Genomic DNA, 27231 nt, shown 5'->3' with positions numbered 1-27231 from the left:
AATGTATTGGGGATGAAGAAGCTATCTAGATACTTTTGTACCTTTCAAAGCTTCTACTCTATACTGTTGTTAAGTTTGCAAGATTCCTGGATTTCAAATCTTCTGCTTGTTATCACTATCATCACGCTAATTCGCACATTCATATGTCTTTCCGATCTCCTGTCAAGATTGTCTGACAGGACTTCCCTAGAAAGATCGACAACACTTGCTCTTCATCATCCGATTTTCCATTAATTAGGCGAAGCAACCCCACTACTATAGAGTTTCCGTACTAGCATCTGGGTACCTAAGTATCGGTATCTCGTATCTCGCTCGGGTCGACATTCTGTATGATATAATGTATAAAACTTTCATTGGTGAACGGACATTGGACCTCAATTATGATCCGGTATCACATAATCTGCGAGTCCCTTTGTATGTTCTCCGTCATTTTGGGACCAATAGAGTAAGCCACTTACCCATTTGACGGTAGTTAAATGGTTAACTTTCAACCTTGCTGGATTTTATTAAATTATACAAAATATATAGCTCCCTCCTCATGTCGATTTCAAAAAAAAAAAAGCATTCGATCTGACACAATTTCAACTGCATTCTTGTTTTTTTACCTCTTCATCATAATCTTGGAAGCCCAGAGGAACATTTTAGCTCACGGTTTCTCTCTGTCTTAACTTTTATACCTTCCATCAATACTTTTTTCGATATCCCATAATTTCATCCTTATCAGTAATTATCAGTGACGACATTAGCTATACCCCACATCCGACAATTGAGCTTGAACCACAGGACGAGTGTGCCAATTGATTATGGCTTCCGCTTCGGATCATGAGCGTCATGATTATTTCCCGGAAAGATCAGACAATATCCTCAATCCTCAATCGCAATACATACCAAATCACCAGAATGATGTCGAAGGAACGATATCTTCAAGCAGCGATGACTCTATAGATCCAGATACCACATTGGAGCCAGTTGAGACCAACGAAACTGCTCGAGAAAGACAATTTGAATCAATAAGAGCAGGAGACCGAGAACAATTAGAGAGAATAGCTTCAGGTTTCGGGGGTTCTCAACTAGGAAGAACTTTTACGAATGCTACGGCGGGAACACATGAATTGGAGAAAAAAGATACCCTGTATGGGGTTAAGTTGGGGGATTCAACATTGGACCCCAGCTCCCCAGATTTTGACGCATATAAATGGGCTAAAATGTAAGTTCTGGCGTGATCATTTGATTATTTGCACACAGACTAATTGTTTCCTATATAGGATGATGAGGTTGGCTGATGAGAATCAAGTCATTCAAAGGCGAGCAGGAATTGTATTCAAGAATCTAAAAGTGTGTGGTTCCGGATCAGCAATCAACGTGCAAAAGAATGTCGCCTCTCTGTTAATGGCACCTTTACGATTCAGAGAATTCATTGGAAAAGGTCCGGAGAAGACCATCCTCAATGACTTCAATGGTGTTTTGAAATCAGGAGAAATGTTGATTGTTCTCGGAAGACCTGGTTCCGGTTGTTCCACGTTTCTTAAATCTTTAATGGGAGAACTTTACGGATTGGACATGAAGCCACAATCGGAAATTCATTATAATGGTTTGTTGAATTCATACACCCATTGACCAGTGATAATGCTAATGATTGTAGGTATTACACAGAAGCAAATGCTCAAACAATTTCGAGGTGAAATTGTATACAACCAAGAAGTTGATAAGCATTTCCCTCATTTGACTGTTGGGGAGACTTTAGAATTTGCTGCGAGTGTTCGAACGCCTCAACAAAGACTTGTTGAGGGAACAACTCGTTCAGCCTGGGCAAAGCATATGACTAAGGTTGTCATGGCTATTTATGGATTATCCCACACGTACAACACTAAAGTCGGTAATGATTTTGTACGAGGTGTATCTGGAGGTGAGAGGAAACGTGTTAGTATTGCTGAGATGGCATTGGCTGGTTCACCAATTGCTTCATGGGACAATGCTACACGTGGTTTAGATGCTGCCACTGCTCTGGAGGTAAGTAAAGTTTCACTGTGGCGACCACTAGCACATCACTGATTCAAAAATAGTTTACGAAGTCATTGCGAATGACTGCCAATCTGTGTGGTTCATGCCATTTAGTTGCCATTTATCAAGCTAGTCAACAGATTTATGATCAATTTGATAAAGCTATTGTGCTTTATGAAGGTCGTCAGATCTATTATGGTCCCTGTGACCAAGCGAAGCAATACTTCGTGGATATGGGTTGGGAGTGCCCAAAGTAAGTGCTAAAAACAAAATGCCATGACTATATGCAATTATTTAAACAATGCTGATCGAATATAGCCGTCAAACCACTGGTGACTTTTTGACTTCGATCACCAACCCCTCGGAGCGAAAAGTAAGACCTGGTTATGAGAAGAAGGTTCCTAGAACCCCTGAAGAATTCGAGAAATACTTCAAAGATTCCAAGATCTTCCAGAGAGTGATGAGCGAAATGAAATCGCACGAAGAGGAATTCCCAATGGGCGGCAAAACATTGGAACAATTCAAAGCAAGTCGAAAGGGTATGCAAGCAGACCATTTACGACCAGAGTCACCATATACAGTCAGCGTTATCATGCAGACAAAACTTTGTGCAAAGCGAGCAGTTCAACGCTTATGGAACGACAAAACATCCACCGTTACCACAATAATAGGACAGATTGTCATGGCTTTGATCATCGGATCTATCTTTTACGATACCCCGGATAATACAGCGAGTTTCTTCCAAAAAGGAGGTGTGCTTTTCTTTGCGGTATTACTCAATGCCCTCATCGCCATTTCGGAAATTAACACTCTGTACTCTCAACGACCGATCGTAGAGAAACAAGCATCTTACGCATTTTATCATCCTTTCACTGAAGCCTTGGCTGGTGTTGTCGTTGATATACCGGTAAAATTCGCTATCGCTACGGGTTTCAACATTATTCTATACTTTCTCGCTGGTCTGAAAAGGGAAGCAGGTGCATTCTTTGTCTTTTTCCTCTTCAATTTTGTTGCAATTCTCACGGTAATTATTTCTTTCACGTGGTAATAAATTCACAATACTAATAAACACTTCAGATGAGTCAAATATACCGCAGTATTGCAGCAGCAACGAAAACTATATCCCAAGCATTAGCCATAGCTGGTGTGGCAACACTTGCGATTGTCATTTATACAGGTTTCGTCATTCCTAGACCACTAATGCATCCTTGGTTCAAATGGATCTCATGGATCAATCCAGTTGCATATGCATTCGAAGCTTTATTCGTCAATGAACTACATGGAAAAGAGTTTGTTTGTTCAACTTTAGTACCAACAGGTCCTGGATATGTTCAAAGTGGCTCCAACTTTGTTTGCGCTGTTGCAGGCTCTGTCGTTGGCTCAAATACCGTCAGTGGTGATGATTATTTGCAAGCACAATTTCAATACTCTTACTCCCACATCTGGCGTAATTTGGGATTCATGTTTGCATTCATGATTTTCTTCTTGGCTTTTTACCTCGCTGCGACAGAGTTCAATGCATCGACAGACAGTAAAGCCGAAGTCTTAGTCTTTCGTCGTGGACATGTACCACAGAGCTTGTTGGCCGCCGAAAAAGCTGCAAAGAACGATGAAGAAGCACATGTCGGTAATGGTTCCGCTGGTAAGGAAGAAAACTCGGACAAACAAGGAGAAGAAGTTCAAGCATTGCCCCCACAAACGGACGTATTCACATGGAAAGATGTTTGTTATGACATTAAGATCAAGAATGAGCCTCGCAGACTTCTTGATAATGTATCCGGATGGGTCAAGCCTGGTACTTTGACTGCCTTGATGGGCGTTTCTGGTGCAGGAAAAACAACTTTGCTTGACGTCCTCGCCCAAAGAGTCTCCATGGGTGTAATCACAGGTGATATGTTGGTCAGCGGCAAACCCCTCGATGCATCCTTTCAACGAAAGACTGGATACGTTCAACAACAAGATTTACATCTTGAAACCACAACTGTTAGAGAAGCTCTTCGATTTTCTGCCATGCTACGCCAACCGAAATCTGTTTCCAAGCAAGAAAAGTATGATTTCGTGGAAGACGTTATCAAGATGTTGAACATGGAAGAGTTCTCGGAAGCAGTGGTTGGTGTTCCAGGTGAGGGACTGAATGTCGAACAACGAAAGTTATTGACTATTGGTGTCGAATTGGCTGCTAAACCTGCACTCTTACTCTTCTTGGATGAACCTACTTCTGGTCTTGATTCGCAATCTTCATGGGCAATCGTTTCGTTTTTGAGAAAGTTGGCCGATAATGGCCAGGCAGTCTTGGCTACTATCCATCAGCCTAGTGCTATTCTGTTCCAAGAATTCGACCGATTGCTATTTTTAGCAAAGGGTGGAAGAACTGTCTATTTTGGAGATATCGGTCATAACTCAGAGACTTTACTCAAATATTTTGAATCTCATGGTGCTGCTAAATGTGGTGAAGATGAGAATCCGGCAGAGTATATGCTGACAATGGTCGGTGCTGGTGCACAAGGAAAATCTACTCAAGATTGGTAAGTTCGAACCTCCTTTCTCTGATAACATCGAGACTAATTCAATGTAGGCATCAAGTATGGAAAGAAAGTGATGAAGCCAAAGATATCCAAACAGAAATCGCACGCATTCAACAAGAAATGGGCCATCAGTCATCTCAAGATGATAGTAATTCCCATAGCGAATTCGCCATGCCATTCGCTATTCAACTTCTTGAGGTTACGAAGCGTGTATTCCAACAATACTGGCGTACTCCGGGTTATGTATACTCCAAACTTCTTCTTGGTGTGGCATCTGCTCTCTTCATTGGATTTTCATTCTTCCACGCCGATGCATCTCAACAAGGTCTTCAAGATGTTATCTTCTCCATCTTCATGATAACAACTATCTTTACCACCCTCGTACAACAGATCATGCCTAGATTCATTCTACAAAGAGATCTTTACGAAGTTCGAGAAAGACCATCAAAAGCATACAGCTGGAAAGCTTTCATCATCGCTAATATCGTTGTCGAAATTCCATATCAAATTCTCCTTGGTATCATGGTGTTTGCGTCCTACTTTTATCCAATTTATACCAATAATGGTATTCCATCATCGGGTCGTCAAGGGCTTATTCTCCTTCTTCTTATTCAATTTTTCGTCTTTGCTAGCACATTCGCACATATGCTTATTTCCGCTCTTCCGGATGCCGAAACTGCTGGTAATATCGCAACATTGATGTTCTCACTTACCCTTACCTTTAATGGAGTCTTTCAACCCCCACAAGCTCTTCCTGGATTTTGGATCTTCATGTACCGTGTTTCGCCTTTAACTTGTAAGTTTTTCTTCTCTCCTCTATTAGTAGATATCAATGCTAACATATTCAGACATCGTTTCAGCTATCGCATCTACTGGTCTCTCCGGTCGTCAAGTAACCTGTTCCGACAATGAACTCGCAGTCATGCAACCACCCGCTGGCGATACTTGTGGTAGCTACCTCCAGTCATATGCCACAGCAGCTGGAGGTTCCATCTACAACCCCGAAGCTACAGCAGATTGTCAATATTGTTCCTCATCCAATGCAGATCAATTCCTCTCGTCGGTAGCGATTAGCTATAATACTCGTTGGAGGGACTATGGTATCGTTTTCGCATACATTGTTTTTAATATTTTCATGGCGGTTTTGTTGTACTATTTGATTAGAGTTAGAAAGAGTAGTGGAAAGAGCTTCAAGGAAAAGTTGGGGGCTTTGGGAGCACTCTTCAAGAAGGATTCGAAAAGTGATAATACGAAGACGACGGGAAAGAAAATGGAGGCTCCACAAGCTAAGGGCCATTAGTTGTCGAGACGTGGAGAGTTAATATGTAATTATTTAGGGATGATTTGTTGTTTATTAGAAGGGGCGTGCGTCCAGATGGCTCACGCTTTCTATTCTTTTCGTTGCTATTGCCGTTGCAATTTTCTGTACATTCTTAACTAGATTAATGGTATATACCTGATTTGAAGCTTTTCAAATAGTCGTATATCCCATGGGTTTCAAATATGAATATGAGATTCGTGGGGGTGATATACCCCGCCAGACATAATCGATCGTGCTTTCCATGGGGGTCGTAGTTGATCAAGACTCATTTTGTGAATCAATCTGCTTCGGATCCCAGGCTACCTCTGTGTGCACGCTCAGGTCTACGCCTGACTCGCTAGAACTACCACAATAACATACCAAATCTCATCACATCCACAGCACAGCCGTATACCTCTAAGCCTCGCAAAGATGGCCATCCTTCCTTTCAACCCAACGATCACTCTTCAAAGCCCCCAAAGCATAAAACCTGTCCAACGAATCATAATTCGTCTTAATTGCATCCAAACGATCATAATTTGCACCATAGAACGCCCTCTTCCAATCCGGTTGTTGAACATCCGCCTCATTGAGATATACTGATCCATCCGGAGTCAAGGCCGCAATTGCAGGACCAATAGTATTAGTCATGAAATTCTGACTCTGGAAATTGGCTGAGAAATCGGTGTAATTGCGGTAAGTGTCAAAGACCACATTCATAAGTGTTTTTCTCCAGTAAGGGTTGATGGATATTTCGGGGTGTTGGGAACTATTGTTTTGTTTACCTTAAGGGTTACGCCGGCTATTAGATACTTGTTGTCGACGCTGGTTTGGAGGACGGATATGAAACTGTCGGTATCGTTTTGCACGACTGATCGTGGGAGTAGACGGCCTGCTGTGCTGGCGTTGGAGACGTTGGCGTCGAAATTGGTGGAATTTTGGTATTCTAGAAATAAGGAGGATACTGAGGATGTGTAAGTATAAGGGATCTCGGCTTTGTCGAGTGCGGAAAGGGTGGGCGGGAAGAGGCTATCGATTGTATCTTGCGCGACGTCAAGACCTGTGACTGGGGAGATGAAGGAAAAACCAGGCCCGATGATCCAGACGATCTGTAAGCCGCTATCGACCATTAGTGGTAATGATTGTAGGAACCTTTTGACAGTCTGCCAATATGCAGCAAGCCCTTCTGTTGTAATTGGAGGGGCAAATTGCAAACTCGCGGAAGATATTGAAGTGACTTTGGATGAAATTTCATAGTTCCGGACAGAACAATACTGTATATTCCTCTACCACCTCTAGATAGAGTTTAAAAGAGATCTGAATTTTGAGTAGAAGTAACTATAACAAGTATTCCTAACCCAATCACAACTTGCCATTCCAAGACCTGGTCAACTGTCAACCCGAACTTTGTAGTAAGCGGTCCAAGTCCACCCCCTTGCCCATAACCGCCAGCCAGTGCGACAGTAGAACGATTTCCAGCAACAATAATGTCATTGTTTGCATCGACAAATTCGTAAGCTTGTTGAAATGAAACCCCCGATCCAACTACTACTGCTTTTTCTGTATATACCGAGAAATTATACGTTTCAAAAAGAGAGATTGATGTTAAATGATGTATCCAAATTACAAGAGCACCAGCCCCAGTGGATTTGCCATTATATTCATGGCCGGTGGCGCGAATCACCAGACGAATATTAAAAAGATTGGCAAATGTGACTGCTGCATTGACATCGTCCGTCGTAGTTGCATTGACTGTATAGCTAATATAGTTACCTAAAGCACACGATGTAGTGTCCGAAAGAAAGGGATTACACGTATTATTTGTGAACGTCCAAGCCATAGTGGAGGGAGAAGAAGAAAAGTGGGTTTCTGAGAGAAATCAATTGTCTTTCAACGCAGCACATGCTTCTGCATCGTAGGTTGCAAACTGGTCGCTGTGACAAACGGCCGTGATAGGGACGGTAGCAATTAGTTTGACACCTATCATTTGATTGAATCCGCCCAGTCACTGATGCCGGGATAGAATTCATCTCCTGGGAAACAGCGGCACACAGAAGGAATCAGTCATGTTGACATTGCTTCATGAAGCAAAATGCGCCATCGAAGGTAACAGAGCGAGCATACTGCCAAAGATAGACGACATGATTGCGATGATCTAGATACTCCCAATAGCCCGTCCCGATTCCAAGAGAAGCGCGGTCCATCATTTATATATCGATTCTCTTATATCGTGAAAGACGGAGTTTTTGTTAGTATCTTGTTGGCGACCAACGACTTACCACAAGGGTTGAGGTACTGATAGCCACTGGGATACAGGGCATATTGGTCCCATTTCTTCTTGGTGAACCAACCGTTGGGCTTTTGCAATATTTGGAACTGCCAGCACTGGATAGTTACATTGCTAGTACAAGATGATATTATATTGCAGCGTCCCACAGTTTTTTGATCTTATAGACGCAATCAGCAGTACTTTCGGTCGATAAATATGATGTGCTTGACTCCAGGGTAATTGCACGACCACTTCAATTCTTGCATCTCGAATATTAATACTCCAATATCTAGGAATTATTCTGCCACGTGGGTGCTCGTTTGTTGTTGTCATATGTAAACCGATATGAATATTTCTAAGGCGAGATTTATAGGCTCTGTTTGTTAATGGGAAAGCTCATCAACCAAAAAGGCAAATGAAAGGCGATGGGCATAGGTAATGCGTGTTTGTTTCTCCTGGGTGTATGTGAAGTATGCGATTATGAATGGATCCACATTCTAGTGTAAATGTACGGATTACCAAGCTAATCTTGACGACACCTCACCAATATCAGACTTCACTCTGTTTGGATACCCGATCAACTTTGGAGTGAGTAGTGAGATTGCGAGAAATACCAAATTTGAGATGATCGTAAGGTAAAATAGGGCATGATAGATGAGCGGAGGTGGCAAAATCCTTGGGGATTTCTTCGTATTATCAAACTGGGGTCGAACTTGGATCGGCTCCGAAGGTGATGTAGTAATCAAAAGGCTTCAGAATTTCGACATTGGGGGAAGTATAGCAAGCGCCCGATGATCCCAAAGCGCGGAGGTGGAATATCATCGCCTTGCTTCACTATCAAATTTTCGGACTCGACAGTACCGAGTATCTGTGGAGGCTTAGATAGTAGTACGCTAAGTAAATGTGGCAAGCTCTGGAACATGTTTGATTATTCAGTGCAAGAAAGTATCCAGATATATTCTTGTTCGAGGAGGGACCAAATGGAATGTTTATTTCTTGCCCAAAGAAGCTTCAGCCTTCTTTCTTTCTGACTTTATCTCAAGTAATCTTGCCCTCTTTTCGCCAATCAGTCTTGCCGTGTTCGTCATGACTCTCTCAAGATCTTTAATACCCTTTTTCAAAGCCGTAGCCTCAGACTCTGTTCCAACATTCATCTCTCTGATTTTCCCTTCAATCTCAGCCGTTTTTTGAACATACTCTTCAGTGTCTCCGTCTTCTATAGCATAGATAGAGTCGACTTGTTCTATTACCACGTATGGGTTCTCGCAATCTTCTCTGACGGGCCTAACATAATCATCTCCATCCCTAATTATTAATCTCAAATTGTTGTGCCGATGCTGCTGACGAAGTTTTGTAGGTACTGCATCAGTATTGAGTTCAGTTGTTTCAGATTTTTTCAAGATGCTTCGATTGGATGATGAACCAGGAGACGGCGTGGCTACCTGAAATAGTTCAGATCCGTAGTTTTTCTTAGGTGGTGCCGGGGAAACGGATATGTTCAGAGTTGGCTTGTTGGAAAGGCTGGGGATTTTGTACCGCTCAGTAGTTTCCGCATTTTCTTCCTCCCGCTTATTTCTGGCAGCTGAGACGGAAAGTCAGTTTGGATACCAATAATGCGAATTTAAATTCTTGTAGTGTACTTACCTCTCTGCTTAATTTGAGCTTCAGAAATTATCATGGCTAGCGTTTTTTTCTTGGCTTGGTTCTTATCATCTTCAGCTGCTAGGATTGCATCATTAGTATCTCAAAAGAGAAGTAGAATCCAAATAACTGACTTTCTGTGCCTCTTTCCCGATTTTTAGTTCTCCGAGAAACCTTTGTAATAACACATCTGCTTGACCTCTTTCTTCCCGTCTCGAAGCTGATGTGAAGGTTAATATTAAGATTCTACATGGCAATATAGGCTTACTCACCCTCTGTAGCCGAGATTTCGGCGTTCTGGTTGTTGACTTCCATTTGTAATGATTCAGTAGGAGCTTTCTATGAGGTTAGGATTCAGCAATAAAGATAAATACCAAGGAGAAGATTAAACAATTACTGACTTTCTTCTTCTAGTTTGCTTGCTTGATCAATCAGGCGTTTTCTGCGTCTCTGTCTTGTCAAATGATTAGGCATGACCTTGAATTTGTGAACCAAATAGATTCCGAAATGAAGGTAAGATTTTATTTTAGTAGTAAGATGCCGACGATAGGGCTATCAGAGGCAATTGGAAGTCTAGTTTTGGTTAGCGGTCTTTTGGCAATCGCTTAATTCCACACTACTTTCTCATAATCTGAACTGTTGCCATGAGAATTTTTTCACTCATATACCAGTGGAACTACAAATTCGTAAGTATCTCGAGAAAACAAAAGAAGCAAACAAAAGTCTGATCAACTATTCAACGCATGATCAAGTTGATGGGAAAGAGCTGACTCTCAATCAAAGCTTCAGATCTCCGAAGATCATAAATGCCAATTACACTAAATATTTCGATCGAGATCTGATCCCAATTTGTGGAAGTTCAATATCGAGTTTGTGGCTTGGTGGCTGATCAGTAAGTGAAAATCCAAGAACATCAAAATATCTTGCTAATAATGGACTATAGGCAATTCTTCCAATCGAAAAGCTGAATTCCCTGGTGTGCGCCCATATGTGGTTGTGCCGACAGCGGTACAAAGCTCTGAAGAAGATTGTGCTCGTTGGAAGAGCATGGGCAACTTTGCGGTATTCCAAGGTAGCCAGATGCTCGATGTGCCATGGGCGCATCGTCTGAATTCCAGCGTTCATGGCTGGAAGACTAAAGATGGACTCCCAGTCCCATTTTTTGGGCATCTGATTCACCACCACAGAGCCTGGCTTCTAACGACTGGTGAGAGCCTCCGAACAATCCAATCTTTCCAGAAAAAAATTGGATCTGAGTTCAAGGTTACAGTCGAAAGACCTGACCGAAAACAAGGGCAAAATGCCACCTTTGTCTACGTTTACCTCACCGTCAACAACTCTGAAAACTGTCGCAAAGTCAACATTCTGATGGATCTTGCATACATTCTGAACTTCCTCGGCCGTTAAAAAGATGTAGTAATCCAATACGCGCTTCATGAACCGGGATTCCAGACATCGCTCATTTCTGGAACACCTACGTGACTTCCGAATATCCTCAACCTGCTGATTCCAAGTTCCCGATGGGGGAGTCATCTGAAAACGTTTCTGAATCTAGTCAAGAAGAGGAAGATGAGTATAACCGCCTCGTCGAGGAAGAAGACCGAAAGGTCAAAGAAGCTGGGGAGAAGGCCGAGAAATTGGTACGTTCTCTTTTTGTACTTGTGTTTTCATACTTTTCAAATCATACTGACAACTTATAGGCAGCTGAAGCAAAGAACGCCGAGGAGGAGAAGGCAGCTGAAGAAGCCAAGGTGGCTTTGGAGAAAGCTGTATGTTCTTTTGTACTTGTTTTGATATCATACTAACATCCTATAGGAACACCCTCTGATCAAGAATCCGATTGAAAAGCCCGATTGGATTGATTTGAGGACTCTCGCAGTAAGTTGCATTGCTAATTCCTCTCGTCTACACATCATACTAACTGTTTTTCATAGTGGGTGGTCGCAAACTATTCTGGGCAGTTGCCGCAAGATGAGCTCGTGATAATTCTCCGAAGCGATTTCTGTCTTGGTCCGAAATCCTGATCTCTGAATGATCTTGTGGAATATGAGTGGTTGCTGGTTCTCATTGCGATTTGAAGCGGTATACCAATATTTTTCTCCATATGAGGTAAAAGAAATAGCTCCCCAATAGAATCTTCTTCAAACGCATGTGAAGTCTTTTTCTTTCAATGTGATCCCTCTCTAGACTGTTCTAAAATATTGGTTACTTTATCTTTGATAGGCTATCACTGGAATGACATTCAATCCCCAATGTGTAGAAACATGAGAAACATGAGGAAAACACGATTATCACATGTTCGAGATCCAGAGAAATCAATAGTATGATCCCAGTGCCCTCAATCAGGCCCGTAGCTGCCGGTAAAGTATTAAGACTGCCATTGTGTGTTATTCAAGCAGATTCTGCATTTTACAAAGCTGCAAGATGAACAAACCCTCAAATATGAGATACTCCCTCGACAATCTTCACGGGGCGGGTCGAGGGTTTTTGAGCTCTCTTTACAAAGAGCGAATTGGTACGATATACGAAACTCTATCGGCTTTGGATTCTCACATAGTTCAGTTCTTCGGTGTCGGGAATTGAGGAAGAAGTACATGAGAAAGTCACTCTGGCAAATCTGGTTTGCTATCTGATTCAACATGTGCGCTGTAGCTTCATAGCTTTTAACGCATGATAATTACAAGAATACCACACCATGAACACCGATAAATCTATACATACACTCACGTAGACTCATAATAAATGGACCATGATACATGAAAGCACACTTATATGATAGGTAAGAGCCCTTTAGCTCTTGATTTTCAAAGACTCCCCTTCAGTGCACCCATTCCCCAGTCGGTATACAAGTGACAAACGGTAAAGTACACATCCGTGTATTCTAATCACGTATGGCAATGTCCAAAAGAGAGAACTGCTAGGTAATATGAAAGTGAGATGATGTTTGAGCTAGTTCAGCTATCATGTGATCATGATTCGTTGCGCGGAGACCATGCGAGGTTTTGAGATAACCACAAATTCTGAGCAGGACACAAACATCAAGGCATAACACTTTGCAACTTTTACCTTTAAGACAACATGCACCGAACAAGACACCATATAGACTACTCTGATAATGAAGAAATTCAATTACCCGTTCCAAAACGAGTGCCGATTATTTGGTCCGACGAGGATGATAAAGCTCTTGCTGAAACATCTCCATGGAAAATTCGAATCTGGAGGAAAGTAAAGGAGTTATATGGAATCGATGCCACAGATATTATTCCTCCAAACACAACAGCATCCTTTCTATCTGATCGTGGAACTGACAACGTTCCTGTTTGGGCCGTACTTCCTGCTCGGAGATTGACGAAGATACTGAAATGTCCAATTTTTAGAGGCCATTCTGGATTGAACTTATTACATTACTCAATTTTATTGGCCAGATTTCATCGCCTGCCTCATTCGAGTCTGAATCCGAACAACAAAAAAGTACGCCAATATCTGGAAAATCATTTGCCCTCATTACCTGAAGCCCCAAGAGATCTGCCAATACACTCTGACTTCACCAAAAACATCAAGAGATGCGCCGAACAGAATACCAGAGAATCGTCCGTGGCTTTAGGAATTTCTGCTTTGGATTTCGAAACCATTATAAACTCATGGGATGCCTATGTTAGGGAGAATCCTGAACACGGATTAAAAACCGTTGCTGAATATTCAGCTCGGAGGACCGAACGTATATCAGTGTCCGAGAATGGGGCAATTATACAAATGAAAAAGAGAGCATTGGTGAATGCATTTCGTCGACCTGAAGACAGGATTGCTGATGATGTACAAATGCCTGAAGAGCCAAATGATCTCGAATCCCCTAACATGACTTCTGACGACGAACCCCCGATGCAACATCAAGAAGATATTGGCAATCTTGAGTACCAATCTGAGCCTATGGCTGAAAATCCACCACCTCGGCAGTCAACACAAAATGGACGAGATTCGCGGCGAGAGCCTGTAGCTCAAAATTATTTCCAAAGTGAGAGCGAAGATTCTGAGTATCAATCCAGCTACAAAGCTCTGAATGGAACATACAATCGTTCAGGGAAGAAACAAGGGAATAAAGGCAAAGCACATTCTGAACACCAGCCACACTCTGCAACTCGGCACCAGTCATCAGAGAATTTGGCACAACACCAAAGCGAGTGAAGGTTCTGATCACCAGCCGAGCCCCGCAACCCTGAAAAAGGCTTCTGATAACTTATCGGTACGCCAGGGAAGAGTTCTGCCTAAGGCTGGAGCTCGGAACAGGATGATGAAGTCTCATTCCCCTCAAAGAGGTCCTTCAAGTGGTCGTCGATTCTCCAAGCAGAATCCTCTCGTCTTCGCTAAAGTTATTGTCATTTCCTCTGACGATGAACATTGGATACAAAAAAGAAGCAATGGAGCAGGACCGAGAAGAGGGAAAACCCTCCCTGAAACAACGAGAACCCGATCTTCTGAACACTCGGCACAAGTAAGAGCAAAGAAAGAATTCAAAGCCGAGCCGATAACCGATAATCGGAGTGGGCTTTATGCGGGAAGTAAAAGAGGAACAGAAGGTTATGGACTTGAAGGCGAGGAAGTTGCGACTTATCCTATGATTCGTGCACGATCATCTGACTCACCAATCCGATACCAGAGAGGCCCTTCACATCGAACCAAATTATCTTCATATTTCTTGCAACGCCGAACAGGATGGGAGGATTCTGATATAGAAGACGAGGATGATCAGCCTGAGGTCATGATGAAAGATTTGGCACAATGCGGAAGAAAAGGAAATTCGAAACAAGAGACTGGGAGTTCTATATCACAAGCCAGAGTACAAATAGCTTCCGAATATCAATACGAGCCTCCGAATTCCCTGTCCGACCACAGACAAAAACAAAGTGTCGAATCTCAAATCCCACCCCTGAACTCTTTTCCAGATCGGAGTGGACGACATGGAAACTCTGATTATCAATTCGAACCTCCGAGTTCCCAGCTGGACCGCATAAAAGAAAGAAGTTTTGAATCTCAATTCCCCTCCCTGAAATCTTTCCAACATTGGACTGTACGAGAAAGAAACTCTGATTACAAATTCAAAATTTCGAGTTCCCTACTGAATAGCAGACAAAAAGAAAGTGCTGTATCTCAAATCCAATTAGTACGTTCACATCTCTAGTCTTTAGTACGACAGCATGATTGACCGTAATAAATTGAGAAGACAGGCAATTTAGTTGACTGTTTCATACAGTCACTACCGAAGTTGATTACATCATTGCTCATGACTTATCACCAGGTAATGGCCGTAGATAATATCCTATTGGTAAAGTCCAGCACAGTGATTCAGTTGCATCAACTGAATTAAAGTAAATCCAGTATAGTCCTCATGATTTTCAAAAGACATGATTTTGACCGTAGTTATCTGTCAAGTGAACCGTACGTGGATATGGATGAAGACTAGTTGTACGGACCGTAATATCATATCAACACCACTAGAAACGGTACAAGTACCGTAATGAAACATTTATAATGATCAATAGATGACAGTGAATTAACTATGAATCATGGTGTACTTAAACGGAATACAAGTATCACGTGATACACTATCTTGTCGTTTAATGTTAAAATGGAAATGATGCTGTGTTCTAATATCTAGGCGAACGAGATGGATTGGAAGATGGTTTATATCCATCATGATACTTACAATCAAGTCTAGATGTGCTCACAGCAAATATCCAGTCAATCACTCAATCACTCAATCACTCTATTGCTCAATTGCTCAATTGCTCGGATTCTGAGACGCTCAATCAGTGATGTTCACGTGGAAACAAGCACTCAATTCACGAAACTATCCACAAAAATGCATGTCTAAATGCTGGATGAAAACTATATGTTCACTAGATGTAGTTATTAATCGAGAAATCTGGATAATTTGATCGATATAATCTGATGTTATTGTAAAGCAAGTATGAAACCCTGCATTACATTTCACTATGAGATGATCATAAGAGATGGTATTAGAAAGGTGGAAACTCGAGTGTCACTACTAAGTCAATAGTCAGATGCCTTTTATGTATGAATTCTGGCAGTATATATTGCTTCAGTATATCCCTCTCTAAACCACGCTTCAGTGAGGAAGAACTGCTTCCACTGGTTTCGGGATGTAGAGATTCTCTAAATGTCGCAGTTGAAGAACAATATGTATACCAAATCATAACTTGTGACTAATCTTTCAAATTAGTGAAAATTGCAGTAGGATTAGAGTTTTGTTATAGTAATTCCTGATTTTCCTGTTAGCCTGGTGACAGATTAATTAGGCCTTCTAATCGGACTTGAGCAAGAAAATCAATCAATCACTCATTATATCTTCTATCAGACGGCCAAGCTATCTTGCTTCTTAGTGATCTTTGCAAGCGTCCGTTGTACCCAACTTCTTCCTACATATTTTACGGTCTCTTTGTATTTCCCTGTACGTTTTACACAAGATAATACAAGACTGTGCTACATATGTCGGGATCACAAGAGGGTACTGTATTAGCTAGCGAGACGCTAGCACTTCCTTATATAACTACTAGCTTCCCATGATTGCCTAGTAATGATCAAGCACGATTACAACCATAATAAGTAGACTAAAACACTTTACACTTATCAACCAAGTTGGCTATCAACAATAACAAGCAACACAACAACCTTACAAAAGGCACGCGATTTTTTTAAAGAAACCATTCTGTGGTTCAACTCAGCACAAATCACGACGGTGGAGTAACAGTGACTGAGAACAATAGGAACAAAGAAGTATGTTATGCCCCTTTTATTCAATCCGGTTTTCTAATATTTCAATAGGCAATCACAAAAGAATCCTAGAAAATCTGACTACCGTATTAATTGGATTAGGTGATATTATCTTATAAGCAAAAAACCTGTCTAAATGTAAGGTTGAAGGTGGTCTTATAAACCAGTTAATGTTTTACAATTTGAAATATTATAGGCTTTTTAGCTTATAAATATAGGGTATAAAGCCTATATAAATATTCTCTTATAATCCCAAAAAAAATCTTTAGTTAGATGAGAACATAGTCCATTAATCCAGTATGACTAATAATCAAATATTTCATTCTAATCCAATTAATATGGTACCTCTGACCGATCCAATTTTTGAACATCTACTACAATGGAAATCGAATCCGTAATTGATCAAGCAGATCCGCCCCCAACACTGAATACACTGCCACTAGAGGTTCGATTCAAGATCTTCAAAGAGCTACTCATCAATCCTGTTCTAGGAGAATTGAAATCTATTCTGGGAAACTATCAAGTCCAGGCTCCAAATGACGTTATCAAATATCACCTGCATCCTTGGATTCTCAGAGTCTGTCGACAGAACTACGAGGAAGGATGCGAGATCTTGTATTTTCAGCCATTTTTCCTATGCTATAACAGACAATTGTTAAATATGGGCCATCCGGAAGTGGATAAAAATACATTTACTCCTCTGTTGAGGTACGGTCCTTCATACCGCCAAAAAGGCCTGGATTGCGAAGAGATCAAAGTCATAACACAACCGGCATTTAAGAAGGTTCGACAATGGACAATAATCATTAGCTCGTACACGATTAGAAAGGCAATAAGACCGGAGTGGGAGCACAATCTGTTTTAATACTTCTGTGACCTCGTGTTCGGTGTCCCTATCAGACAGCTTGACGTCATACTATGGGACCTAGCCGTACCCGAATATGGCGAGGAACTTATGAAGCCACGACAAACTTTTCTGCCTTTGAAAATCCTTCGAAACGTAGGAAACTTAACTATTAGGGAGGCGGCACTGGATGAATTCCCACCACCACGAATTAATAGTCGCTTTTCGCAACGCGACAGCAAACTGTTGCTCTCTTATCCCGATAAGTCGAACCTCTTAGACAAGAAGTTATATAAAAAGCTGAAGCGCTTAGTCGAGGGTATTAGACCGGTCGAGAGGTAAGTTGTGACATTTGAAAAGTAACTTTACAGCGACAATAACTAACACAATTAGGCTATCTGAAATGCACAGACATCTCATCAATTTTGTACTGTCTTTCGAGAATTTCGCTCCATGGAAGCTAGACCTGAGAAATGTGGGTGAAGATATAATAGCAGTAGCTCATAGTGGAAAATGCGCCATTTTGCGGGCGAGAAAAGCGGTTTAATACAAACCACTGTATGGCTCATCATCGAAATTTTCTTGAGAAGGCGTTAAGAAAAGCAGCGAAAGCCTCGCTGAGTTTTGATAGTGTGGGATTCAAATCCGTCAGAGCGGACATTGTTAAGCATCTTCAGCCATAGTACAATCGCATTGTTGATGCTTCTCGTGTCTTGGTAGCTGCCATTGAAGAGGACAAAGACACCGACCGGGCTCTTAATTTAGATCCACGAGGAGGATACTTTCAGACATTTGAGGCTGCTAGACTAGTGATTTTGATCGAGAAGTATGCTGCAGCTTTCAAACGTGATCAGGATGAGAGGACTGAAATTGCGTTTCGGGTTAACAAGAGAGAAATAAAGAGTTTTCGTATGGATCACCCAAGAGAAATGATGCTTCGAAGACTAGACAGAGCCTTTGAGCATGAAAGATGTGACTTGCTTAAAGACGCGTTCAAAGATTTATTGTGTGATCTACAGGCTCAATTCTCAGAAATTAAGCAGACCTGGAGATATTTATTCAAAAGCGATACACATGGAAATACGATGTGTCGTACAGAGTATGATAGCGATAGTGATAGTTTGGATGGTATGATCGACTTGACAGTCTGATAACCAACTATCTGGTTCTGAATTGGCACATTCGGAAGGGTGTAAATTGTTATTGAAATAACGAGGACATCAAGGAAGCAGACACAAACTGTGGTCATGTAGGAGAATTTGCAGCCATTGCAACTTGAATCAGTTTATTTGAGCCTTTGAACTTTGGGTGAAATTATGGAAAGCTTGTCTTTTTTATGCTTTCCTTTCTTAGAGAGTTAGATAACAGATTAATCACGTTGTGTCAAGTGGTACCTTCTCCATTTATAAAAATTTTCCAAAATTCTCAAATAAGCTTTTTGTGAGAGTGCTTTCCTTGTAAATCAATAAAATGCATACTTTGCTATCATGGATTTCTCAACTTCTTCCTCCCGGCCATCCTCTTACGACGTTCTTCTTCTTGTCTTCTCAAATCCCTGTAAAAAGCCAATTCTGGATCCTCATCATCCGCTTCCTCATATTTGCTGACTTCTTGACGACTGTCGCTAGAAATAACCACAGGCTTCCTAGCTATGTTTTCCCTTGCCACGGGAGAGTCTGGCTCTATATCTCCACCAAAATCTAGTTCCTCAACTTCCACTTCCACACCTCTACTTGGCTGCTTCAAGTCAATACCCTCGTATCGATTCTCAGTCTGAGAAACTGAGCTGCTCTTCCTCTCCCTCCTTCCTGCGCTCAACAAATCCACATTTTCAAACTCCAAATTCTCTATCCTCTTCCCTACTTCGAGTCCTCTTAACCATCCTATTTCCGCCAGAAGTGCAATATGTTGTTGTTGCAAATTCCCTCTTCTCCTCTCAAATGCCGCTCCATCCCCTAGTACCCATTGCAATCTCTTCTTAACCGGGATATGTTCACCCTCATAAACCTCTTTTCTACACCCTTCCAAGAGTCTGCATATGTCCAAGATACTTTCTCTTACATCAATGATGATGCCATCTAATCTTTTGGAAGCAAATGGACTTTGAGAAAGATATTTAGTGTGTTGGGAACGGAGAAGAAGAAGATGATCTAGGTCAGTAGAAACCCGTTCCGTGAGGGAAAAACAGGTCTTAACGTCTGCTGGAGTATTTTTGATATCTTTGACGAATGCAGCGATGGTGATTGAGTGAGATAGAGCCTTGAATGGGCGAGTTAATATTTACAAGTGAAATTCAATAACCATATGATGAATGGGGGGCGCGTCGTTGTATGTGTATTGTGAGTTCCAAGAAAAATATGCTTACCCCAGCTACACTAGCTACAGCGCTAACAGTAATAGGGTCCGGCATAATCAGTCAACAGGAGAAGGATTGAAATAATTCTTGAAGATAGAAGATAGCTGTCGACAGCTTCTTGAGTTTAAAACAGTTTACAGCAGATATGCAATGATGGAGAAACGGGGAAAATGAGAAGTGATAAGATGCATGTGCGTGATCTAGATAGCTTATCAGCCTCTGCCACACTTGATACTACTCAGCCTCAAAAGCCTTCTGCAGCTCCGCGGCTAATAAGTAGCTAGTCTGACTCTTGACAATGTATCACTATTGTGGATCTCAAAATTCTGTAGTACCCTGGCCGGAAACCCTGAACCATTTGTCTAGGTGAGCCTAACACATCTATGGAGCCTCATCTTCTCAGTTTATGACTAGCATCTAATCCTCTATATGATGGAGCACTCATGGATTTTGTTTATTGATTAATATTAATGCTACATACTCCTTTCAAAGTATCTCTAATATCGATCCCCTCAAATAGTTTCCCTCTCCTGCTCGCAAACAACCCTCCGGCGTTCTTTTCCGTCTTTATTAATCACCTCCTCTAAACTAGGGAATACAACAATTTGGTCCTTGGTATTCGATTCAACACCTGTACTTGTTTGCCAACCAAACAGCCAATTTCCTGGTTGTGCCAACAACAGCAATCCGAATTCCCTCCCTTGATAGATGATCGAGGCGAGATTGTCGAATTGTGAGCTTTTGCTACTGGGTTTTATGAAAGGCTGGAGTATTGAGTTGAGAAGATTGACTACTCTTGCTATTGATGCGTCTTTGGATGCGTCTTCTGGAGATTTCGATGAAGATATGTGACGTGTAGATAGTTCTCGCACTCGGGATAGTACATTTTCGTGTGCTGCTGAGAAAAGTTTAGGAATCACTCTATAGAAAAGACAAGAAATTTTATGACAAAACGCGTTGAAAAATAGAAAATGCATACCATCTTGTTTGTTCAATTGCTTATTATCCTTCAAAGCTGAACGATAAAAGCTTGTGATCTCATCGGGCAACAATGAATATTCAGAACCACTGTTTAGCTCTACCCCCCTCAAAATGACCCATGCGATAAGACTTTTGATTGCTGTCTGGCCCTCACTAGAATTGCCTAGTAGTGATCCAAGCGTAGAAATCGTAGGCTCAGTTCGCTCCGAATATCCACATTTCCTCAACGTCGCCGCGAGATCCTGAGATGTTCCAGTACGTGATCCGGTAGTATAGTGATTTTCGACATGCTGGTAGATTAATTCTCCAAGATTTTGCATTTGGTGCCGTAATTGACTATCATCTGCTCGTTCAGCAATCACATAGCTTTGCATTTGTGTCTCAGGATCTTTTGATATTGCAACGCCATGATCTGTAGTGGGATTTCTTTTGCTGTATCCATTTTCGGAGCTCCAGGGTGTTTTCGATGCTCGTTTTCTCCTAATGTAAAACCAAAGACCAATGGAACTGAGAATTGCAGCAGCAATGAGAGTACCTATCACGATACCAGCGATGGCCCCTCCGGAAACTGAAGAGCCATGGTGACCAGTCGCGGTTGAGTTTGCGGGTCCAGTAAAGGTTGGAAAGGCTGACGAGGTCGGCGTTGAAGAGGTTGATAGAGTAGTTGCATCCGTGGTAGGGCTTGCTGTGGTAGAGCTAGCTGTGGTAGGGCTTGCTGTGATAGAGCTTGCTGTGGTAGAGCTAGCTGTGGTAGAGCTAGCTGTGGTAGAGCTAGCTGTGGTAGAGCTAGCTGTGGTGGGGACTCCCGATGCAAGACTAGCACCAGAAGGATTGGAAGAGGTCGTACCTGAACTTGACATGATTGAATTGCATGAACATTTGAAAACCAAATTCAAATGCCAATCTTCAATTCCCAGATCGACAAGAAAACAAAGAGCAATCTCTGGGGGAATGGCACCGCGTGAAAATCATGAGGCTCTCGGCCTTAGAGCGCAGCGCCGCCTCATTGATTGGTTTGGACATGGGACGGATGAAGTACCAAGATTAATCGGTGGGTTTCCTATCTGGAGAGGAGACTCCACAAAGTTCATGTAAGCAATCTAATTTGCGTTACATTGCATGACATTGAATTGATCTGTGCCGCAATCCGTCTCCATTCATGAGTGGTTCTTCAATAAGTATTGGCTTAATTATTTTGGGGTCCAAAGCTACTGCATGACCCTTGTCATTCCTAGAACTTTTTCCCTTCATCCGGTCACAATGTTGCCATATTTGCAGATTTATCTTTGGGTACTAACTGATATTTGAATCGCTAAGAAGCACATAAATAAGATCAGTCTGACAGGTGTTTTGCAAAGGTCTTGCCCTGGCACGGACAAAATAAGTTCCACACCAAGGAAATGTTGGGGGCAATTTTACAATAAATCCCACAATCAAATGCTTTTAACGCTCCAATTCGAATTTAAAAATCAAATAATTCTGATATTCTGGAATAGATTAGAGATTCGAATACATTTCATACTCTGAATTGGTGTAGATGTTCGAAAATATATTTAAAAATCACTTTGTGTGATTTAGGATTTATCTTCTCCATGCGGTGTTTGGTTCTTTAGCCTCCACATTTACTTACTTTGTGGTGGCATGAACATACATGAGTATGACAGTCTGGAATAACAGAATCAGGCAGGGATAGAAACGACGAAGTTAACAGGCTGATAAGATTGCGGTCGAAAGATCACTCATTGGCTAATCACCTAATTAAGAATGTAAATCTGGGGGCCGGATTTATGGTGACATTGTCAATAGATTACAAATTACCTGGTTGATGATTACTTTTTTGGACATGGAGCATTGAAAAAATCGAATTATCCATGATGATTATGCTGTGAATTTAATGAAACTCTTAGAAACAGGTACATCTTACTCATAATCAATCAATCTCTTCTTGATCAAAAATTCCCAATTTTCGATCCTTTTCGATTCCTCCCGGGGAAATTTGCACGCACAAGGAAGAGAGACATCTTCAGTCACGATGGCTCCCTTCGATGATAACGCTCCGGATATCATTGTAGGGATCGATTTTGGACAGACATACACTGGTAAGTCTAGCAACACACTGAGCATACACGAAATACTGAACACAACTTCTAGGAGTTGTATGGTCAAACTTGAGCAATACGAATCCCACGAAAAGTATTCAAGAATGGCCCGGACTACCTCCAGACTCAGTGGAAACAAAAGTTCCAACAACGATTGCATATTCAAGGAACTCAAATGGTAGACATGAAACCGTCTGGGGATTCTCATGTGATCCCGACGATGAATATCATGAATTTGCAAAAGTACATGAACATTTTAAGATCTACTTAGATCAACATAGTTTGGATTTAGCTCGGAAGGGGGGTGTAAGAGATATGCCCGAAACTGTTGACGAAGCAAAATATCTCGTGACAGATTTTTTAAACCAGATTTACAAGCACATCAAACTTTGTATCGAAGCTATCACAGGGAGTTGGAAAGAGAAGAGAATCGAGTTTGTCTTTAGTCTTCCCACCACCTGGGATGCTTTGGACACGGTTAATAGATTCAACGAAGCGATCAATGCGGCTGGCTTCACGTCTCAAAATCCGGATAAGCATTCGGCGAAATTGGAATTGACCGAAGCTGAAGCGGCAGCTGTTTATTTTGTGACAAATTCCGAAATTGAACTTGAGAAAGGAGATATCATTCTCATTTGTGATGCAGGTGGAGGAACGACCGAGTAAGTCCTAGCTCAAGTTCAGATATCGATGCACTGTAGTGTATTAAGTAATAGTCGTTAATTGCCTCTCTCAGCCTTGGTCTTGTCGAAGTAGCGGATCCAAACCCTCAAAGGCCAGCATTGAAGCAGGTGGCAGAAGTTAAGGGTGTTGGTATCGGATCGACAATGATTGATCGAGCATTCGAGCGTCTCGTACAGAATCGATTGGATGCGAATCCCGATATAGAACTTCCAGATAATCTAGCACATAAATTAGCTAGAGGTTCGTCCTTTCAGTCCATTAAACATAACTTCGGAACTACTTCAGGTAATCATGCTGTATATATATTACGACTCGATAAACTGGGAATCGGGATTGACAAAGATCTAACTCACCCGGGACTTCGAATTGAAAAAGGTAGAATGCAATTTTCAAGGTGAGTGTATGAACATGTGAGGCGATCAATGCTAACAAAACATAGATTCGAAATACAATCTCTGTTTGACGTGCAAATATCTGGTATAATACGTAAAATCGATAAACAACTGGATTGGATGCAAACGCATAGAAGCCTTGATGATGTGGTAAGTTATTCTGAAATAGAAATGAGATATTGGCTAAAATTTATAGAAATTTCTTGTCTTGAGTGGCGGTCTTGGAGGTTCACAATATGTAAAGACCAAGATTGAAGAGTACTTTTATCGAAATCCTCGCCAGATAGCACATCGTATAAGGATTCTAAAATCTCAAGAGCCACGGCTTTCAGTGGTAAAGGGATTGGTGATAGATAGAAGGCAAAGAATCAAAGTTGGATCGGCGACTCTGAAAACTAGAGTGTTCGTATCTCAAACATTTTGCTTTTCGTATGACGGCAATACTGACACAATGAGAAACACAGAGCAAGAGCGAGTTACGGTGTCTTGTGTCGTCAGGAATACAACCCCGCAATTCATGTAGGAGAGACCATCATAACCGATCCTTACAATAAGAAACAGAAATGGGCAACGATGCAAATTGACTGGATTATAAAAAAGGTATAGTGAATGAAAATTTCCACAAACCAACTCCCAATTCTTACAATTATCAAGGATGACACTATCGAGACTGATTCTGCTCGAGACCGACTTTTCACGAGGAAGATTATTCCGGGAGACAATAATCGAACATGGGATACAACCATTGTAATTTCCCACGAAGATCGTAACAATCTACCCACGAGTTTCAGACACTGTGAGTTCCAATCGCACCAGCATAAATATAGAATATTAACAAACAGCTGCAGCCAATGTCTCAAAACTGTGCACAGTGCACTCGGATTTGAAGGAAGTCGATGAGGAAGAATTTGAACCGAAGAATCGAAAGCTCTGGCAACGAAAGAAATACTATCTCGCCACCTTTACCGTGCGAGTAATAATTGCACCAGCAGATTTAAGGTTTGAACTATGGTTCAAAGGGATGAAATATAACAGAAGTCATGAGCCGCTATCAATAGATTGGGATCCCGCGGGAGCTTCATTGCGTCCACCGTCAATTGATAGTCCAGTGGATGGATGGGAAAGTCGTGTGCAATTGTAGGGGAGTTTATTGTGTAACTATTATAGTCACCAATTCCAACGTATATAGAATAACTTATTAATAGTGTGTTGTTACTACTTAAATAGTGTCTCTGTTTGGGGACGATCCATGGATGTTGCAAAGTGAAAGCCACAGCCAAGCACAATTGTGGCTGAAGCTTTTATTGACTTCCTTCACACGGATGTCAACTAAGCAGACAGCATCAAATGAAAATCGAATCCATCAAAAATTGTAGGGGTCCGACAACAAAGCTTCAGTAAAATAGGACGCTAGATGGTCCCTCCTATGTATGTACTGAATCATATTCAAAGCTATATACACGATGATTCTAAGCGTCTCAATCACGCTACCCCTGCCAATTATATACAAAATTACATCCTTGCCCCTCTAGTCTAAACATAAGCAATGGTTACCGACTTATCAGTAACACTAGACTTCGTTAGGACAATATTCGAGCTAGTCTCAATATCCAAAATTACGGCGCGAGATGGTATGACCGTTTTGGAAGCAGTAGTAGCGACTGCATCGGAGAAAACAACGCTTCCATAGTTTGCGAGACCGATATTGCTAGAATCAACGCTCAAATCCTCCATGATCCATTCAGCACTAACACCACACAGAGTATTCGCCGAGGAAACGGTCTTGGTGTACGATTTCCCTGTGGATTTATTTTCCATAACAACGGTTCCTTGGTTCAAGCCGCTAGTGGTGATATTTACGGAGATAACCTGGAGCTGTTAGTTTGGTTCCTGCATCGCGGTAATAAGACAGGGAAACTTACATCTTCAGCTGTGAGAGTACCCAACTCAATAACTTGAGTTGCGGCGGGGTACCATTCATACCAAGCATAATATGAAACTTCGCCCGTCGATTTCTCAATTGTGGCATCAACACCTGCTTGCCAGAGGTTGTTACAATTGTATCCATCAATACCAACCCAGGTAGAAGCCGTGAAGTCTGATGCTGAGGTCTCTCCTGTAGTACCAACCTGTGGCTTGGGTATCGAAAAAGAAGCAGAAACACCAGTATAAACAGCACCAGTAAGAACGGCACCAGACCAGCTCTCATTATAATATTCAGAACGAGCAGCGTTCTTGTTTCGCTGAGCAAGTCTTTGCTTGGCATTGAGCTTCGTTGTTGGTGCTGCAACAGCCGAACTTGCAAGGAGAGCAGCGACAACAATTGAGTACTTCATGTTGATAGTTGGTAATGATTATTTCAAGGACAAAGACAGATAAAAAAGTAAAGATTTGAAGCAGCTTGCTTTTGAGAAAATTAAAGAACAGAACGAATGAATATAACTTGCAAACCCGTCAGATAAATGATAGACTTCAAAGCAACTTGGCTAAGCTCAAGTTATATAAGACAAGACACCTTTCTCAACCATCATATCACCATGCAATTGTCTAATCTGTAATTTCATGAAATACGGTACATACTCACAGAGCAGTACGAATTCTTCTAATTTCCATATTGCAATGGAAATTATGGAAGACTGGTAGAACTTCGTTTCAGTTTCATATGGATTATCTGCGAGGAGATTCAACTGCCGATTACCATTTAGTAAACGGCTTTCAGTAAAATCAGTGGGATCAGTGGACCCATCATATCATGGATGACACTCTGTCTCAGATCTTATGGTGTACACCATATGAGAATCAAACTCTAAAATCTGGAGAACTGTTGCTCATCTATTCCGCAAGCTGGATGTATTGCCAAGTGCACTTAGAACTGGCAATACAATTCGCGGGAGGTGATTGTGTGAATGTCAGGACGTCTTGTGAATGTCATGGTGAGATACTTTCGTGAGCAAAGTGAGTGAAATTCAAACCAATCCCGCTTACTTAATACAGAGGAAGCAAGGGGCTACGTTTCGATTGGTCTAGAACGAATCAGAATTACTAGGTCCTACGTAACAAACGAATGAAATGAGATGTCAGCCTTGTCAAAGTTAACTTTACAAGGCTGTAGATACAAACAATACCATCGACTTGCATGATAGATTGTGATCATCAAGAAATGTACACAACATATACAGACAGCAACAACATTCAATGATACGCATGGAATCTTTGAACTGCATGTTAGACGTGATACCGCATGACAATTGCATGATTTTTGACGACCATCACGAATTCTCTGCTATGAGCCAATAATTTCGAGCTCATAACAAACCCACCTGGTTTTATTCGGCAATTCAATGAAATAA

At 41.5% G+C, this 27231-nt stretch overlaps 11 protein-coding genes across 11 annotated transcripts; 6 read left to right on the top strand and 5 right to left on the bottom strand.

Annotated features, from left to right (window-relative positions):
- Window positions 1–803: 803 nt before the first annotated feature.
- EAE97_005412 (uncharacterized protein) lies at window positions 804–5826 on the top strand (the record flags this gene model as incomplete). The annotated part of the gene is made up of 8 exons (XM_038875924.1): window positions 804–1207; window positions 1266–1591; window positions 1643–2010; window positions 2064–2254; window positions 2320–3025; window positions 3079–4526; window positions 4577–5322; window positions 5375–5826. The coding sequence occupies 8 exons, from the start codon at window positions 804–806 to the stop codon at window positions 5824–5826; spliced, it is 4641 nt and encodes a 1546-aa protein (XP_038733261.1).
- Window positions 5827–6243: 417 nt separating this feature from the next.
- On the bottom strand, window positions 6244–7666 carry EAE97_005411 (uncharacterized protein; the record flags this gene model as incomplete). Its single annotated transcript, XM_038875923.1, has 3 exons — window positions 6244–6595; window positions 6640–7100; window positions 7166–7666. The coding sequence occupies 3 exons, from the start codon at window positions 7664–7666 to the stop codon at window positions 6244–6246; spliced, it is 1314 nt and encodes a 437-aa protein (XP_038733260.1).
- A 1418-nt stretch (window positions 7667–9084) lies between these two features.
- On the bottom strand, window positions 9085–10217 carry EAE97_005410 (uncharacterized protein; the record flags this gene model as incomplete). The annotated part of the gene is made up of 5 exons (XM_038875922.1): window positions 10138–10217; window positions 10009–10075; window positions 9867–9956; window positions 9740–9817; window positions 9085–9677 (listed from the first exon to the last, which is right to left on the bottom strand). Exons 2-5 carry the CDS (start codon window positions 10049–10051, stop codon window positions 9085–9087), a joined length of 804 nt encoding a protein of 267 aa, XP_038733259.1. The 5' UTR covers window positions 10052–10075; window positions 10138–10217.
- Window positions 10218–10380: 163 nt separating this feature from the next.
- Window positions 10381–11760, top strand: EAE97_005409 (uncharacterized protein; the record flags this gene model as incomplete). Its single annotated transcript, XM_038875921.1, has 7 exons — window positions 10381–10422; window positions 10595–10628; window positions 10680–11138; window positions 11189–11376; window positions 11437–11505; window positions 11552–11614; window positions 11671–11760. 7 exons carry the CDS (start codon window positions 10381–10383, stop codon window positions 11758–11760), a joined length of 945 nt encoding a protein of 314 aa, XP_038733258.1.
- A 1054-nt stretch (window positions 11761–12814) lies between these two features.
- EAE97_005408 (uncharacterized protein) lies at window positions 12815–13730 on the top strand (the record flags this gene model as incomplete). The annotated part of the gene is made up of 2 exons (XM_038875920.1): window positions 12815–13647; window positions 13691–13730. The coding sequence occupies 2 exons, from the start codon at window positions 12815–12817 to the stop codon at window positions 13728–13730; spliced, it is 873 nt and encodes a 290-aa protein (XP_038733257.1).
- Window positions 13731–14021: 291 nt separating this feature from the next.
- Window positions 14022–14912, top strand: EAE97_005407 (uncharacterized protein; the record flags this gene model as incomplete). The annotated part of the gene is made up of 1 exon (XM_038875919.1): window positions 14022–14912. One exon carries the CDS (start codon window positions 14022–14024, stop codon window positions 14910–14912), a length of 891 nt encoding a protein of 296 aa, XP_038733256.1.
- Window positions 14913–16904: 1992 nt separating this feature from the next.
- Window positions 16905–18520, top strand: EAE97_005406 (uncharacterized protein; the record flags this gene model as incomplete). The annotated part of the gene is made up of 4 exons (XM_038875918.1): window positions 16905–17368; window positions 17426–17707; window positions 17763–17910; window positions 18053–18520. 4 exons carry the CDS (start codon window positions 16905–16907, stop codon window positions 18518–18520), a joined length of 1362 nt encoding a protein of 453 aa, XP_038733255.1.
- Window positions 18521–18854: 334 nt separating this feature from the next.
- Window positions 18855–19779, bottom strand: EAE97_005405 (uncharacterized protein; the record flags this gene model as incomplete). Its single annotated transcript, XM_038875917.1, has 2 exons — window positions 18855–19628; window positions 19735–19779. The coding sequence occupies 2 exons, from the start codon at window positions 19777–19779 to the stop codon at window positions 18855–18857; spliced, it is 819 nt and encodes a 272-aa protein (XP_038733254.1).
- Window positions 19780–20237: 458 nt separating this feature from the next.
- Window positions 20238–21566, bottom strand: EAE97_005404 (uncharacterized protein; the record flags this gene model as incomplete). The annotated part of the gene is made up of 2 exons (XM_038875916.1): window positions 20238–20623; window positions 20705–21566. 2 exons carry the CDS (start codon window positions 21564–21566, stop codon window positions 20238–20240), a joined length of 1248 nt encoding a protein of 415 aa, XP_038733253.1.
- A 1172-nt stretch (window positions 21567–22738) lies between these two features.
- On the top strand, window positions 22739–25022 carry EAE97_005403 (uncharacterized protein; the record flags this gene model as incomplete). The annotated part of the gene is made up of 8 exons (XM_038875915.1): window positions 22739–22805; window positions 22858–23467; window positions 23542–23883; window positions 23929–24031; window positions 24078–24283; window positions 24346–24481; window positions 24536–24677; window positions 24730–25022. 8 exons carry the CDS (start codon window positions 22739–22741, stop codon window positions 25020–25022), a joined length of 1899 nt encoding a protein of 632 aa, XP_038733252.1.
- A 392-nt stretch (window positions 25023–25414) lies between these two features.
- Window positions 25415–26217, bottom strand: EAE97_005402 (uncharacterized protein; the record flags this gene model as incomplete). The annotated part of the gene is made up of 2 exons (XM_038875914.1): window positions 25415–25750; window positions 25804–26217. The coding sequence occupies 2 exons, from the start codon at window positions 26215–26217 to the stop codon at window positions 25415–25417; spliced, it is 750 nt and encodes a 249-aa protein (XP_038733251.1).
- Between the last annotated feature and the right edge of the window lie 1014 nt (window positions 26218–27231).

The sequence above is a fragment of the Botrytis byssoidea genome, assembly GCF_014898295.1.
Source record: "Botrytis byssoidea strain MUCL 94 chromosome Unknown BBYS_009, whole genome shotgun sequence".
Classification (NCBI taxonomy): domain Eukaryota; kingdom Fungi; phylum Ascomycota; class Leotiomycetes; order Helotiales; family Sclerotiniaceae; genus Botrytis; species Botrytis byssoidea.
The sequence above is the reverse complement of the archived record's forward strand: the minus strand, read 5'-3'. Positions and strand labels throughout refer to the sequence as shown.